We start from the raw sequence: 16944 nt of genomic DNA on the forward strand, positions 1-16944 counted from the left end.
GCAGCCTTTGCAGCTCCAATGGCTTAGAACTGCCATCAGATGCCCGCCGAGGCCAGTCCTTTTACTGAGCTGCTACCTCTGGTACAAGAAGAGGAAAGGGCCCCCCAATAGCAGGCTCTCGCCCATCACAGTCACTGGCACTTTGAGACGGAGGAGAGGATCCACGGTAGCCGCGCATGCAAGGACGGACACGTGTGCTGACCCCCACCCCGGGCACACCCATAACTCTGCCGGCAACTCGCAAGAGAAACCGCTTCTCCAAGGGTGAGGAATGGACATGGCGTCTTCGCTTCTGGGCAGAAAAAGCCCAGGGCTTGGCAGGGCCAGTGAGTCCTCCCGCAGACAGGAGGGGAGCAGCCCAGACACGGGGAGAGGCATGGGGAGGAAGACACAGGGCAGGGCTGTGTCAGCGCACAAGAAGAGCCAGATCCAGCTCCCTGGGCCGTACCAGGAGGGAAGACACTAGAAGCAGGCAAGGACAAGCATGGGGCCTGTGAGAGAGACGGCCTGTGGGGGGCAGCAGAGGTCACCACGGCTGTGGCCCAGGCCGACCCTGGCACAGCGACAGCAAGGCGCTCTACTCAGGCCTCACCTGATCTGTTTGGGCGACTCAGTGACTTTCCTTTTCTTTTCTTTTCTTTTTTTTTTTTTGAAGTAATCTTTATGCCCAATGTGGGGCTTGAACTCGCGACCCTGAGCTCCAGAGTCACGTGCTCCCCTGACTGAACCAGCCAAGCGCCCCTCAATGACTTTTTGATTGTAAAAGCAGGTATTAAAATGAATTTGCACTTTCCAAAGATGCGGCGACAGAGGAGGAAGCAGGACCAGAAGGCGGGGGTCCGGACAAGGAACACAGTCCACTGGGGACAAGAAGGGAGGAGGAAGCACAGCTCACCATTTCCAGCTCTTTGTGGGCATCCAAGGCCGTGCACTCACGCTCAGACCTTTCTTCCACTCTCTTCAGAATGTTCTGAGCACAGGAAAATCTGCATTAATTGGATCCCGGCTGGCCTTTCCTCCCCGCCCCGCCCCCACGCAGCGGTGGCACAATGAAGAGACCAACTGGGGCGCAGAAGAACCCACAGAGGGCGCAGGACCGAGCACCCTGACCCACAGGCAGGCTTCCCCAGAGCCTTAACCATGAAGGCCTAGTTGCTGCCTGAGATCCCCAGGGGAGCTCAACGAGGACATCAAAGCAACGCTGGTGCCCGTGCTGGCCCGGCAGGGAGGGGATGGGCACGCTCAGGCCAGCCCCGGCCCAAGGGGTGTGCAACGCTCGGGGCGGCATGGTGGGGGGCCTGCCCTGCCCTGCCCCTGGGACTGCCTTTTGTAGCCAAGTCCCAATGACCCTGAGATTTTAACTCTGGTTTTTCTGATGAAAATGCCTTTTTTCCAACAGTTCGATTTTCTTGAATTAACAAAATGAGGCTTACATGACCTTTACCTCAAACATGCTTCCTCGGAAAGCATTCCCCGATGGCTCCACGCCGCCACCCGGCCTCCCCTCGCCCCCGGGCTTCCTCAACACATTAAGGTAGGTCTTGATCTTACTTTTGTTGGTTTTCATTGTATAAAAATTAAGATTTTTATATATCCATATATGCTCTTTTCCTATCATTTCTTAAATGTTTCCCCGTCTTCTGTTTCCTTTTTTCCAAGTTAAAAAAAAAAAATCACACGTAACCCCTTCGTTGATGGTGTCCTGTGACTTGCGTGCTCCCTGAGTTCTCTGAGTTCTCGCAGAGCGCTCTCAGGCTGTCCTGGGGGTGGGGGGTTGCTTCCTCTGACGCCCCTCTCTGTCTCTCTCTTTGGTCTCAGGCCTCTGGGCCCTGTCCCCCCCAATCCCACCACGCCCCCCCCCCCATTGCGATCTGTCCTTACTACCGCCGCCATGGAGCTAGCTAGCTGGCCCAGGGCTTCGGCCTCCCCCCGTCCGACCTCTGAGCTCCCCTAACTGTGGCTCGCAGGTCACCCTCTCAGCTCATCGCCCTCAGAGCCACGGCCAGGGCCACACCTTCCACTCCCGCTGCCACTGGGTCCCCGCCGTATGGGAGATGATGCCCTTTCAGGAAATGTCCCCTCTTCAGGCTTCCCTCGCCCCAGCCCTCCTGGGCTTCCTCCTTCCTCGCCTCGCCTCCTTGGGCACTGTCCCCAGGGCTGGGTCTTGGGACCCCTTTCTCTCCTTCCTTGATGGTCTCACTAAATGCCACCTCGATGCCGAGAGGCCCCTCCCTGACTTCTCCCTTTAGCTCTGATCGTGGTGGAGATTCGCTTGCTCAGTCGTCTGCTCAGCAAGGTCACACTGAACCCCGACCTCTCCCAGCCTGTCTCCCCACCTCGGGAAGGGCTGCTCCATCCCTCACGCTCCAGCTCACACTCTTCCTCTCAAGTGGGCCTCTCAATTCTGATTTCCCTCCAGGGTCTCCCCTCCTTCTCCCACTCCCACTCTCCGCCTCGCCCCCAGGCCAAGCTGCCTTCTGCCACGGCTTCCTGACCCCTTCTCCCCTTTGCACTCCTGCTCTCCTGCCCATCACTCTGCACAGACAGCGCTGTGTGCTCTCTCCAAAAGGAGTTAGATCAGGCGACGCCCCGTCCTGCTGAAGAATGAAGCCAGCATCTTGCCTGGTCCCTCAGGGCCCCCACTGGCCTCACCACATCTCTGCACTCACTCCTGTCAAGTGCCCTCAGCTCACCACTGGCCTTCCTGCCTGCGAGCCTCGCTGCCCCAGGGCCTTTGCATAAGCAATTATCTATCACCTGAATGGCTCCTGTCCGTCTGCCAAGTCTCAGCTCAAATGTCACTTGTCTAAGAGTCTTTCTTGACCCGCACCTGGTGGTGACCAGGCAGTGACCTCCCAATCATGTGCCCCCACCCCCGTTTCACTGTCCTCACAGCCATGACCACTTCCTCCTTGCGTGCTCGCCGATCCCTCTCCCGGACTGTGGCTCGCTGGGAACAGCAGCTGAGTCTCCCACTGCTTGGTACACAGTAGGAGCTTCATTATGATTTGTGGAACAAACGGACTTCCTAGAAAACTAGCAGAAGCCTGGAACGACCAAGGGAAACGGTCTGCAGCGGGAGAGGCATACGCAAGCCCGGCCTGCACGTCGGGTGGGAGAGGCTGGTACCTGCACCAACAGCTTGAGGCGTGTGATCCTCTGGAAAGGCAGGATGAGAAAGGAGGACAGGGGCAGCCCCCGGCACTTGGGGTCCAGCTCCAGCTGCGCAATCAGCTCCCGAAAGGCGGCCTTCTCCTGGCTGGGGGACACAGACGTGAGAGTCGGGCTCTGGCTCGCAGGAGGCGTGAATCAGAAGTACGTCCACAGCCTCGGAGGAACCGGACAGCCCACGGGCACGGAACACACGTTGATTTTTCTTTTCTTTTACTGGAAAATCAACTGTTCACGCACAAGTCAAGTAACAATAGTGGCTTCACATGGCTGGCCCACGAAAACTTAGCACAATATGTTACATGTGGGAAGGTAAGAATTCCTCGTGTGGCCAAGTCTATGACTCAGATGCAGGATCTGGTGATTTACCCAGCAGGGACCGGCGGCAAGGTGAACCCACGGAGAGACAGGAACAGCAGCAGGCTGGGGACAAGGGCCGGAGGGATGTCCTGTCTGCAGGTGGCTCGGCAGTGGGAAGAGGGGGCCGCCCTGACACGGGCTCCAGGGACCTGCTGGGCGGCACGTCAGCAGGGACGCCGGCTCGCCGCCTTGCCCTCGGGCCCACCTGGCTGGAGGGGTACACCCTTGTCCCCTCGGCCCTGCAACACCGGGATCCTGTTCTCTGCTTGTCGCCTCCATGTTTGTCCTCAGAACTGGTGTCCTGATTCCCTCAAATCCTAGTTTTCAACCCCCAAGCGTAAAACACCAAACCCTGAATGCTCAAGTTTTCCAACGTCCACAGTGAGCGGCGTGGCTTGCCGACAAGGCCCAGGGGAGTGTAACATTCAGATGTGACTTCTCAGGGAGCCCGCGGCGCTCCTGAGCGGAGCTAAGCACACGTCAGTGTTAACTGTCACTGGAGCGCGGCACAGGCGTGCGAGGCAGTCAAAAGAGGCAGATTGACTGGAAAATCACCTCATCAACCGAAACCCCAGGGAAGCTGGCAAGTGGGCAGATGAGTGACAAAATCAAGGGTGTTGCTGGGACGTCACCAAGACGCCCTCCTGCCCCACCCTTGCCTCCAGCTCTAGTTCAAACCATCTTCCCGACCTCCTGGGACACGAGGGGCCCTCGCCGCCTCAAACCCTCTTTCTTAAGCGTCACAGAGCTCAGCCCAGCCGTTCTGGACACAGGTCCCATGGGCACCATGGCTGATGGTCGTGGGGTTAACATTTCTCTAGTGACCCCGCGGCCCTGGAACATGCCAGGCTTGGAGTACGCTGGGAAAGCAGAGGCCCGAGGACCGCGGCTCGGTGTCCCGGTGGGAGGAGCCAGAGCCCGCAGCCGGGGATGGGGGGCACTCACAGCAGCTGCTTGTAGGTCCTCTCCTGGTACGTCTGGTTGCTGACGTAGGTGATGTACACGGAGAAGTGGTTGGCAGCGTAATGGTACACGATGTCACACACGTCCGAGATGACGATGTTCTCCTCCATCCGGCGCTCCAGCTCCAGCAGGAACCTGCGGGGGGGGGGGGGGGCGCCTCGGGTTAAGGGCACCTGACAGGGACACTCAGGACACATCGCCGCCCCCGGGCCCGGCTCGTGCAAAGCCACAGACGCGGCAGGACGTGATCCCCACACTGAGGGCACATTTGGTCACATCAGGGAATTATTTGTCCAGTGTTTTTAGGTGCGTAAGAGCATTAGGGGTGTTTTTAAAAGAGAGAGAAAGGGGCCTTATGTTTGACACACATGCTGGCGTGTTCACAGATGAGGCAACGACGGGGATTTGCTTCAGAGGGATCCTGTGGGTGGCGGGGAGGGCTGGGGACGCGGGCAAACCCAGATGCCGGGCCGGGGGTGGGCTCGTCACACGGGCGTCTCTACTCCTGCGTGTCTGGAAGTCTCCACGATACAGTGTAAGTAAATACATAAATAAAAAGACTCCCTTTCCCCAACGGGGTGAAGCGGCCAAGGGGTCTCTCAGCAACCTTGTGCCTGAGCCCACTGGGCGGGGCTGCCCTGAGGAGGTGGGTGTCCGTGCGGAGGAGGAGGGACCCACGGGGGGCCCACAGAGTGCCCGGGGTGCCCCAGGGGTGGAGGGGCCCCTCCTGCCACACCATGGCTTCACATCTGAACGTGCGCAGTTGGACCAGCTCATCCAAAGCTGAGTTTTGCACTTGGAGCCTCAGACTCCACAACCCAGCGGGAAATGGTCGGTGAAAGTTCTATCTTCCCAGTACAACTGGCGTCCTTTTCTTCTTTGCGAGAATCAGTTAACGGTGGTTTATTCCGCCTCCAGTTAAGCCTCTCCCATCCTTCGTACAGGCAAAACGACGGAGGCACAGGTCCCAAGCCGCTTCCACAAACGGTTGCAAACACCATCCAGTTGGAGAGAGAAGGCACACGTCCGGGACGGGGCTCTGCACCGGCCCCCCGAGAGTCTTGGGGCCGTGCACGCGCCCAGCCAGGGTTTTAGGACACCAGGATAAAGTGCAGCTCGCACGGACCCCCTGGACCTGGTCAGGACACCCACCATACACCTGCCTGACGGTGGGGGACGCGTGGAGCCCTGTGGTGATGGGAAGGAATCTGCAGGTAGCAGCCCTGCTCAGGGGACGCAATCTGCCGCCCTGCTGGGAGGGGTGGCAGACGGCTGGGTTTACGTATTTATTTATATCTTACTACAGATAATTCCAAACACACAAGCAGAGAAGCCAGTGTAACGAGCCCTTGCCACCAGCTTCAGCCGTGCCCCAGGTGAGAAGCTTCTGGAAGCCTGGCCTCACAAGGCCCAGGGCAGGTGGCTCACCGCTCACTGACGGCCATGACGTCCAGCACGTTGGAGAAGAGGATGTGCGCCTCAGACGGGTGCAGGATCTTCTTCAGACGCTCATTCTCCATGAAGTGAGACACAAGCAGGCTCAGGCTTTTGTAGTAGGAGGCCTCGGAAGTGACCAGCTCGAACATGGCCTGTGTCGGGACAAACAGGCAAGAGGAGGGCCAGGGGTCACCTCCCAGGCCTCACCTTGTGGGGGACATCTACTGCGCCCCCAGTTAGAGACGCAGAGAGAGGCTGGCCTGTGTGCGTGAGGGCACTTCCACACGCCGGCAGCGAGCCCCCCTGTGCACGACAGGTAGAGAGAACGTGCTCGTGGCTCCCTGTGTTGAACACCGGAGACCACCTAACCTCCGAAACACAGAGCGGCTGAAAACCCAAGAGTCAGTCATCTACCAGAGCCCCAGCAACCGCTAAGGGTGACGCAGAGGGTCCCCTGGTGCGGGATGGGCATGAACGTCGGTGCAGAGGGACTCCCACCCTTACAGCTCCAGGGACGGCTGGAAGGACACAGGCCACAGTGTCAACCACAGATATCAGCAGGGGGTGCAGCTTATACCTTTTTACCCTTTAACATGTCTGAAAATTGAAAAATGAGCATCTTATTTCTTTCACAGTCTAATTTTATAATGTAATTGATAAATCAAATCTCATTTTGAGAAAGAAAAAGAAATCCGGAATCTAATAAGCTTTTTGGAGGCCCCCTTATTCTGATCATCAAGGCTTTGCACACAGCGAAACGAGGCTCTGTTCTCTCCAGCAAGGAACTTCTCTGGAGTAAGGGTGCTAGCTTCTGGCTCACCTTCCTCCCTTGCACCCAAGCGAACCAACGATGCTTCCTGAGGGTGGGCTCAGGTCCCACAGTGGCTGCCCAGAAGGGACCGTGTAGTGGGGCGAACTGTGGACTCACCCCCCAAAAGCTGTGTCATCCATGTCTGAGGCTCTGGCACCTACGAATGTGAACTTATTTGGGAACAAGTTCTTTACAGAAGGATGTCAAGGACATCACTCTGGACTGAGAGTCTGAATCCAATGACAGGTATTTGACACAGGAGGGACGCCTGATGGGGAGGCATGGGGAGGAGGCCGTGTGGAGACAAGGCGGAGCACGGTATGCTGCCCCACGCTGAGGGCCGCCTGCAGCTGCCACTAGAAAGGGCGAAGGGCTCCCCGGAGCCCCAGGGACGCTGAGGCCCCCGCCGCCTGCTAATTTGTTACAGAGGCCCCCGAGGGGGGATGGAAGGAGAGGGAGGAGCACAGGGACTCTGGTCCTCCCCATGCCCCGACCACCCCACATCGCACTGCAACCCCCACAGCCACTGGCCAGAGCCCTGATACAGGGCTCGAGGCTCTGGCGATGAAAGCTGGAGCACCAGGGCTCTTCGAGGACAGGTGGAAGAAGACAGGGAGGGACTAGCATTTGTTCCAACCGCACTAGGAATCCTCCCGGGTCCCCCATGAAGAGCTTATAGGAGCTCCCGTTTCACCAAAAGGAACCAGATGCAGAAGCGATGTAATGCTCCCCAAGTCACCGCTGGATGGTGGACGAGCAGAGACGCAACGCAAGGGTTTCCCGAGCACGGGCCCCGCCACCATGCTGCCCGGTGAGACCGCAGGCAGAGCAGGGATTAAAAGAAGGGACAGGTATGTAAGTTGGGGACATGCGGTAGCATAAACCTGCCCAGCAACAGCAACAAAGTTCACACGGAAGTCACGGCAGGGGTCGCCCGCCCATCACAGAGCCTGGGCCACCGCAGCAGAGCCCACCTGGTGCCCTAGCATCTGCACCTGACCTGGGCTGACAGGAGACGGGCCTGCGGCCTCTCTGGAATCATCCCCAAGTCACAGCGGCCTGGTCCACTTAGCAGACGAAGCCACAGACAGCACATCCCACCCGCCGGGCTCGCCGGCGGCCCCAGTGCTGATGACCCAGTGCTCGACCTGCCGACGGCCCCCCAAGCCCGGTGTCAAGAGCTCCACCCGGACGGCAAGGGGCTCCTCCATCAGCGTCAGCGCGCGGACATCAAACCACGGCCCCGCTGCTAGATTTAAGTTTCCTAAGGAAATGTCAAGCCACTGCATCTTGCAAGTTCTAAGCACATATAACTAAAAAACCCCCCAACACTGACACGGATGAGTCTGCAGGGAGGAAACAACACCGTACCCAGCCCGCGGCCCCACAGACGACGGCGTGTCTCCCCGAGGGGCGCACGTCAGGCCGCCTGGGGTTGCACCCACATCCCCGGGCCCACGGCATTTGTCTCTGGGGGTTCAGGGGGCTGAGGCAGGAGGGCCCTTGAGTGGACCCCGCAGCGGGCTGGGCCTGCCTCGCTGCTCACTGACTCCCCCCCCAACCCCGCTGACAGGCCGTTAGTGGCCCGTGAACTTTGCTGCTTGCCTTCATTTTAAGTCACGGTATTTGCCACATCGATATGGTCACCTTTTCCTTATCGATATTCTTTCCACCCTTTTTCAAGCCTCGTAGCGGCAGCGCAGGGCTGATGGGGATCTGGGCTCTGTCTGCTCTCCAGACTCACTCACTCATTCATTCGCTTGTTCACTCACTCACTCATTCACTCACTCACTCATTCACTCACTCACTCACTCACTCACTCATTCACTCACTCACTCACTCACTCACTCATTCACTCACTCACTCATTCACTCACTCACTCACTCACTCACTCACTCATTCATTCACTCACTCACTCACTCTCCCAACTGCTCCCATGTTTGCCGAGCGCCTGTCTAGGCCCCGGGCATTCAGTGGTGAGCACGGCCAACTCCCTGCCACCATGGAGCCTGCGTCCTGGGGGTGGGGACAGAGCAGACGGGAGCACAACACTCCCGATCAGGCGGTGAGAAAGGCCACGGAGCAGACGGGGAGAGGTGTGTGTGAGTGTGTGTGTGAATGTGTATGTGAGCATGTGAGAGACTGTGTATATGTGAGTGTGAGAACACGTACATGTGTGAGCGTATACATATCAATGCGCGCACGCACGTGTGTATGAATGAGCATAAGAATGTGTGTGTGTGTGAACATGTGTAAGAACGGGTGCGTGTGTGTGAACGTGTGTAAGAATGGGTGCGTGTGTGTGAGCCTGTGTAAGAACGGGCGTGAGTGTGTGGACGTGTGTAAGAACATGCGTGTGTGAGAACGTGCGTGCGTGTGAATGTGTGTGAGAACGTGCGCGTGTGTGAACGTGTGTAAGAATGTGCATGCATATGTGAATGTGTGTAAGAATGTGCGTGTGAGTGTGTGAGCGTGTGTAAGAATGTGCGTGACTTGCTTACTGCAGGCACTTGAGAAACCACTGCTCTGGGCCAGGCTGGCTGCCCACCACCCGGCCGCTGTGTGACCCGCGTGGCCGGGCTCGCGCGGGACCTTGGCCTCACGGAATACTCCGCTAGACTGACCCGGACTTTACGAATCACGGCTGGTCTCTCAAGGGTGCTCTCAGTGCTCGGTCTGATTAGTGTTCTGTGTGATTCCTGCCAATATTCCTGCTCTGCTTCCAGGGCTTTTGCAGCCCTGCCACCACCAAACCGCTTCCCGCCTGGGTTCTTTTCAAGGGGTGAGAGCCGCTCAGCTCTGGATGCTGCGCGGGAGGGGCCAGGCTGGGTGGCTCTGCGGTTGGCGGGGACGGTGGCGGGCCTGGCGTCCGCTAGGGGCAGCTGCGCAGCACAACGGTCAAGGTTTCTGCCCTGGAGTTAGGCAGACGTCGGCCAGGAATGCGAACTGCTTTACCCAGCTAAGCCTGTTTCCATGCGCACAAAATGGGAACAACAGTCCCCAGCGGACAGTCCTCAGCCTGGGGCCCGCCCATCTCAGAGCACCTGCTGGGCGCCCAGGGTCATGACCGAGCCGGCATCAGGGCGCTGCCCTCACAGGACTGAGCTTCACAGATGGCGCTCCGGCCAGAGGGGTCAAGGGGGGCTTGTACTAGGAGGTGACACTGGATGTGACAGCAAGCCCATTCCCAGGGGCGCAAATGCTCACTCAGAGAAGGGATGTGGGCACCTGGTGGGACAGTGGGGACTGGTGGCCAGGCCACGAGAGGGGACCACGGAGGGAACAACAGACTCCTGTTTGCATTTTTGAGTCTGTCCCCGTGCCCGCTGTGTGGGCCAGAACCACACAGCCCTGTTTTCTGGGAGGGTTGCTCCTGAGCTCTGGGTGTGTTCACACCACTTCCAAGCTGGCCTGTGGACGTGAAGCCACGTCCAGCTCCCTGCAGGCCTCCCCAGCGCGCTTGGAAGGCACAAGATCCTATCTTCCCAGTAAATGTAGATTGTTCTCCAAAGAGAGGAAACGACAGAAAGAAATCATTGGTGTCCCGCCTGGGACCATCCCCGCTCTGTCTCACACGAGCCGGCCAGGCTTAGTCCAGCTGGTAGCAACTACCCCTCCCTGGGGCCGTCCAGAGACGCGTGAGACTGCGGATCTCAGACAAGCACTGCACCCCTCGAAGATAAGACACTCCAGAGACGCACAAAGCTGGGATCCCTTGCTAATGCAGTGTGGGCCACGGGGGCTGCCTGGGGTTTGCTGGGGGGCTGTAGGCCATCTCACCACGGGCGGGGAGGGAGCCCACAGTTAGGACCACCTGGGCCACACTGTTAGAGCAATACATTTGAAGAGACACATGAGACCCCAGCCCACCAGCAAGGGGAATCAAACAGGAGCAGGGACACCTGGAGGCAAACACAACCTGCTTCTGATCGAGGGAGGTGCGAAAACACAGAGCACTACTTGTTAAAAACCCAGTTTCCTGACCCCCAGTCGCTGTGATCTCAGACAGTTCAGCTGGTGTTGTCCTCCACCGTCTGCCCAGGTCCTCCGGGTCCGGCCAGGCGAGCCCACCTCCTCCACGCCCCACTCCCACGTGGCCACTGGCATTGGTCCTCATTCTTCCACCAGCAGAGCGAGCACAGACCAAGTGGTCCCCCACCCTGCTCTTCACCTGCACCGTCTCCTTGTAACTCAGGGTGCTCTGAACCCCCCACGCGGTGCGTTCTGTCCAGCTCTGGATTCTTTCCGGCTTCCCCTGACCTCAGTGTTTGTGAATCACAGCCATCTGACGCCCTCACCTTCCCTTTATCACGATGTGCCCGTGGGACCTGAGTCACCAGGGTGATCTCTGTGGCGGTTGGAGACAAAGGCCGCCTGCGTCCACGGCCGTAGTTGTCCACTGTGGCGTCAGCACAGCCAAGAAGCAGAGGCACCCCCTCCCCGACAGTCCCGGGTTGGGAGCAGCCCCCCTTGCCTCTTCCCAAGTCCCAGGCTCTTCCCAGGACAGGCTATCCATGGTGGCCGGGTCTGAGCTCCCATCTGAGCGGGCGAAGGGAACAAAATGGATCTTTTAAGGTCGCGTGCGTCCTCCCACCTGGTATGGACTACCCAGTCTGGGGCAGGCACTTAGGGCAGCCCAAGCTGGCCAAGGCGCCACCTGATCTCCCACCCAGCTCCAGGAACTCTGGCGCTCTCCATCCTCCAGGCCGCCCTGGCTCGTCATCTGACCCGACCTGGCCAGGAGCCCCCTCCTGACACAGGACGCACACCTCTCGTGGAACAAGGAAAAGTTGGGCATTATTCCAAGTCACCAGAGTGAGGCCTGGACCAGAGTCAAGAGAAAGGAGATGATCTCCGCTGAAGGCCCTGCGTCACCAGGGCCACTCAGACCTGACAGATGACTTCTCATTATTCTGTAATGCAGCACGTGCTGCTTCCCAAAAATCACACCAGAGAGAAGGTTCATTTTCCAAGAACTCAGGACCGTTCCTGTTGCCCCTGTCTCCAGAATGAAGCATCTTTCTCTCCCTAAATCCAGGAAACGCTTGGCTACGTTTCTCTCTTAGTCAGGACACTCCTGCTCAGACACACAGGTGGGTGCAGCCCTCACCCGGTGACCGGATGTCACGAATGTCCTTGTTCTCTCCAACTTGTCTGTGCAGGGTCAGCAGAGACAAATGGCCCCAGGGTCGTCCAACACCCGACAGGCACCCATCACCTCACTCGGTCCTCATGACAGCCCTGAAGGTCTCCCAGACTGTCCCCACCAGGCAGAGGCGGGTGCTGAGGTCACATGGCCTGTGAGTGGTGAAACGTGGAGTTTTGTCCTTTTGACTCCAGGGCCCCTGTGTGTCCAGTGCTCTGCTATGGAATGAGGAGGACTTCCACACAGACACCGAGGTGGCCCCACGAGCCCAGAGCCCCGCGGTGCCTGGCCAGCGCCCTGTCTCCTCGGAAGTGGGCCTGCTGTGATTTATACAGAAGCTGCCTCCCTCCTACGCCGGGCTGCAGACTGTCCAGGTCCTTAATCATCTGCTTATCATGTGCTGCTTCCAAGGAGGTGCTTCCTAAGTTTGTTCAAGGAAAAATCTCTAAATTACCATCAAACGTGAGCGTGGGGAGCAGGGGGTCTGGGAAGCAGAACCTTTCGGGGGGGGGACGTTACGAGTGGGTGGGCATTACTGACCCACCCGTATCACCCATAAACCAGGACCGGCTCACGTTTGACGGTAATGGCATGAGGCTTTGCTCCCTTCTGTGGCTGGCACAGTAATTCACCTGTCACAGGCATTACGGTGGCCGGAAGTGACTCCAAAAAGGCTCTCACTAAACAAAAGTCCCTAAGAGTGTCTGTTTCTTCCATGAACAATGATGAAGTCAGATTCCAGAGCCCGCGCCTTGACCCACTGCAGTGAGGTCCAGTCCACGTGGGAAACGCAAGGAGGGACAAGACTGAGGGAGGTCGTGAGGCTTCCGCTGTCACAGGGCGTGGCAACAACGACCCCACCGTGTTGCTGCGGGCCTAGGGCTCACGTGGGAAATTCGAGCTTGTCTGCAGCCCCTGGGGGCCCAGAGTGCCCCCCACGCCACCAGCAGTCCAAACCCAAGCCTCGGGAAGCTCACACACACGACAAGCGCCAATGGCTACGTTTTCTCCAGACCACCAGGTAAGGTGATTTATGAAAAAATGTACACAAAAGTAGGTAAAAAGTTAAAAAGACACATTGTTGAAACGCTGTTCAGCCTCACTCACAGTCAGAGAAATGCAGATTAAAAGCACCGTGAATTACCACTTAGGATCTAGCCCCTCGGTCAAGACAAAATGATCGACTAACGTGCAGCGGTGACGTCGAGCCGGACCCTCGCACCGGAGCGTGAAGACGGTCTCTTCCCCAGATTTATACAGCAGGTAACTTCAAAGTCCGCAGTGCCACTTAGCCATGGTTCTCCACCGTGGGGACTTCATTCTTAAACAATGCTGCACTGACTGTCCTTGATCCACGTTTTTTTGTTCGTTTAAAGATTTTATTTATTTGAGAGACAGTGAGCGAGAGAAGAGAGAGCATAAGCCAGGGTAGGAAAAAAAAGAATGGGGAGCTCCATTTGGGCTGATGCAGAAAAAATTTTTTAAACGTTTTACCAAGTTAAAAAAGAAAGCAGGACACATAACAATCCACTAGCAGGCTCACCGTTTGTGTGACACACGGACACTGGTCCCGGGGGACAGGCGCGGAGGAGATGTTTTTCACTGTAAATCCGTTTACTCTTTTTGCACTTTATATTAGGCACATAAATTACTTATCCAAAAGATTCCTTTTAAAAATGACAAATGCAAAGTTCTCTTTGTTAGAAGAGTTAGGGTGTTTGTCATAGGACGGGAGCTATCTGACGGTCTGGGTGACGGCTACCTTCGGACTCAAACCACAGGGCAAACGCCCTGCCCTCCTGACTGGAGACTCATTTGCTGAATGGTTAAGGTTTATCCTAAAGAGACAAGTATGTGGTTCAAGGCGGGTTGGTGAGCAAAATAACAATCACGATTTAATTTCTTGTTAGAAGTACATCATACTAAAAATCCATTAATTTTCTTCTAAAATGGATAGTTTTCTTTAAAAAAAAAAAAAGTACATTAAAATTCAAAGTTGTGAAAACAGGTTGAAAAACAAACTAAAAAACCTGTCCCATTCCGGAGGCCAAGCAGACTCAGATTGTGGTAGGTCCTGACAGATCCCCTAGACAGCTGCACTGGGGAAGCCACTGCGTCCCCTCCCTCCTGGTCCCCGGCAGAACGAAGCCGGGGCTGTCCTGCTGCTGGAAAGGACCAGCCCGCGCAGGCCACCCCAAGGGAGTGTCTGTGTGACCCTGTCTCCGTGGAGACACTCAAGTACCCTTCCCTGCTCATTTTTCAAGCACACCCAGCTCACCAGGATCAGGGACCAGAGCAAGTCTGTCTTTTCTATCCCCTTTGCCTCGACAGGTTCCTGGCGCTCGCCGGGGACACAAGTCCTGCCAGCCGCAGGAGTGACCACTCCAGGTCATGCTGGGGACGGCCCCTGCAGCTGCTCCATTACTTCTCAGGACCCCTGCGTCAGCCTGCTGAGACTCAAGTACTGTGCGATGCTTCCAGCAGGGAGGTGCCCGCCCCCACCCCTCCCCAGTCCTGGTCCCTCCTCTTTGCTTTTGAGTGTCTTTTCAGGATCAGTCCTCAGTCCACTGCGTTCCGGGGAAGGCCCTGTCCTCCCCCAGCGGAACAGCCTACCCCCTCGACAGCCCCCTCCCGCCCAACCTTGTAATTTGAAAGTATGTCTGGTTATTTTCTCAAACTGCTGTGTTTTCAGACAGTAACTCCAACATCGTTCCAAATAGGAGGGTAGGAACCAAGAGTTTCAGAATAAGTTTAAAAAACAAAAACAGAACCAAGAAAATCCTACCCGACGTCTAAGACAACGTGTTCCAATTTCAGCTACCTAATTTTTACTTAGAAAAGGAGGGAAACATACCATTTTATTCTTAAACTGTGATTCTTCAATGACTGACTAAGACTGAGGCCTCCCAAAAGGCCATCATTTTGGGGTATTTTCCTTGTGTGAACAGTAGTTCATTGCAACCTGCTGCTTTTGTAGCTGAGGAGAAGATGTTCCAACAACAGATTGAGCTGGTGGTACGAGTTGTCTGACTTGCTTTGATAAATGAGATCTAATGCAGAAATCACTGATTTGGAACAAAAATATCTGAAGATCTCACTGTTGTGTCCCTTGCCAAATATTAACAAAATAGACACTCACATTAGGCTTTTAAAAATAAATAGGAAAAGTCAGATCAGGGGCGCCTGGGTGGCTCAGTTGGTTAAACATCTGACTCTTGGTTTCAGCTCAGGTCATGGTCTCATGGTTGTGGGATCGAGCCCTGTGACTGGCTCCACGCTCAGCAGGGAGTCAGAGACTCTCTCCCTCTCCCTCCCCTCTGCTCCTCCCACCGCCCCCCACCCCCAAGAGCTCTGTGTGCATGGGGGGTGGCATGGGTGTGCACGGTCTCCCTTTCCCAAATAAATAAATAGTCAGACCGTAAAGACTCAGCAAGACATGTGGAAGCCTGTGTGTCCATGTGATTTGCGACCACATGTGACTATAGTAGTTATTAGGTCACCCTAGTTATTTAAATATCTCTACTGGATCCACTGGAAATGACAAAAATGTAATTTATTACATCTCTTTATTTTCCGTGCCAATTCTGCTATAGGTGGAATGTTCTATCCTGCCTTTTAAAAAAATTTGTTTTTAATTTGTATTTATTTATTTTAGAAAGAGGAGTAAGCACAAGCAAGGGGAGGGGCAGAGGAGGAGGGAGGGGGACAAGCTGACTGCATAGTGCAGAGCCCCCCACCGTGGAGCTCAAGCCCACGACCCCGAGATCACACCTGAGGGGAAACCGAGAGACAGACCCACAATCAGCTGAGCGTCCAGGAGCCCCTCTATCCTGCCTTTTAAAAACTCAATGTGTCATACACATTCACCTAGTTCATTCTTTGAAAGCATGTTTTTTACGTGTTTTGCCTCTGTACACGGTCTTACTAAATTTCCCCTATCGCTGGGCAGTTCAGTTCTTCTCGCCATTCTTCCCCTAATTTTGGCTGGATGAACATTGTAATAAATGACTATTTGTGCACATTTCTGATTTTTCAAAATAAATTTCTAGGAATAGAAACACTAGACAGTGTGCAAACATCCCCTTGCAAGGGTTTGGTACAAATATTGCTATTTTCTTCCTATCAGCTGTGTTTGAGTATACTCATTGAAAAATCCCCCAACACCAGGCTTTAAATATATTTATATTTAAAAGTCTCTGCCATTTGAAATGCTAGTACCTCAATGTTGCTTTAATTTGAACCTCTTCGATTAAACCAGTGAGTCTGAGATTTTCCCCCTTTTTTCATTTAATCACTGGCCACTGGCAGTTTTCCTGAGAACTGTTTTGTCCATTGTTCTTTGGGATACTCATCTTTTTCTTATCGATAGAGCTCACTAATCGATCGAGAGCTGGGTTTTGCGGACACGTACAAAAACAGCTAAGTGTTGTACGTTTATCTTACACTCAGCTGTCTCCCTGAAATGCCCAGTACAGATCCGGGACTTCTGACTCCCTTGAGAGTTTTAAGTCGGCCGCCATCATTGGAAGGTAGGCGTGGCTTTGACTGTCCTTCTTTACAGCTTTATCTCTTATTTCTTTCCCTGTTTTGCTAAAACTTCCAGACCAACATCAGCATTTAGCAAGCTTCATCGTCTTGCCTTTACTGCCACCAATAATTCTGCATGAAATGTGATCTTGAATATAGACCTAAGATATTCCTCATAAATTTCAGAAAGAATCGTGAGTTCTGTTCAGCTGGAAATAAATGTACTACCTCCCTTTTCGATATCTTTGAAGATCAGGGTATTCTCCTCTGGCCTATTGATAGGATAAATTCTGGCCGCAAACTTTACACCATCTTTGCAATCATGCAGAGGTGCTCAATGTGTGTTCTTTTTTTTCTTTTTTAAAGATTTTATTTATTCATTTGAGAGAGAGAGAGAGAGTACGAGTGCAGGGCCGGGGGGGGGGGGGCGGCTGGTCAGAGGCAGAGGGAGCAGCAGACTCTGCGCTGAGCGGGGAGACCAACACAGGGCTGGAGCGCAGGACCCTGGGATCATGACCTGAGCTGAAGG

General features: G+C 55.3%; 1 protein-coding gene across 3 annotated transcripts in view; it reads right to left on the reverse strand.

Moving 5' to 3' along the window:
• NGEF (neuronal guanine nucleotide exchange factor) overlaps positions 1–16944 on the reverse strand; it is a 103022-nt gene that overhangs the window by 5700 nt on the left and 80378 nt on the right. For all 3 annotated transcript variants that reach the window (XM_045794105.2, XM_045794104.2, XM_045794106.2), the window contains 4 exons: positions 5923–6083; positions 4477–4629; positions 3130–3259; positions 896–970 (listed from right to left, as the gene is read on the reverse strand). In XM_045794105.2, coding sequence (XP_045650061.2) covers positions 896–970; positions 3130–3259; positions 4477–4629; positions 5923–6083 — 519 coding nt within the window. The remainder of the gene's footprint in view (positions 1–895; positions 971–3129; positions 3260–4476; positions 4630–5922; positions 6084–16944) is intronic.

Source organism: Ursus americanus, chromosome 1 (assembly GCF_024610735.1).
Source record: "Ursus americanus isolate L20-20 chromosome 1, mUrsAme1.1.p, whole genome shotgun sequence".
Taxonomy (NCBI): Eukaryota; Metazoa; Chordata; class Mammalia; order Carnivora; family Ursidae; genus Ursus; species Ursus americanus.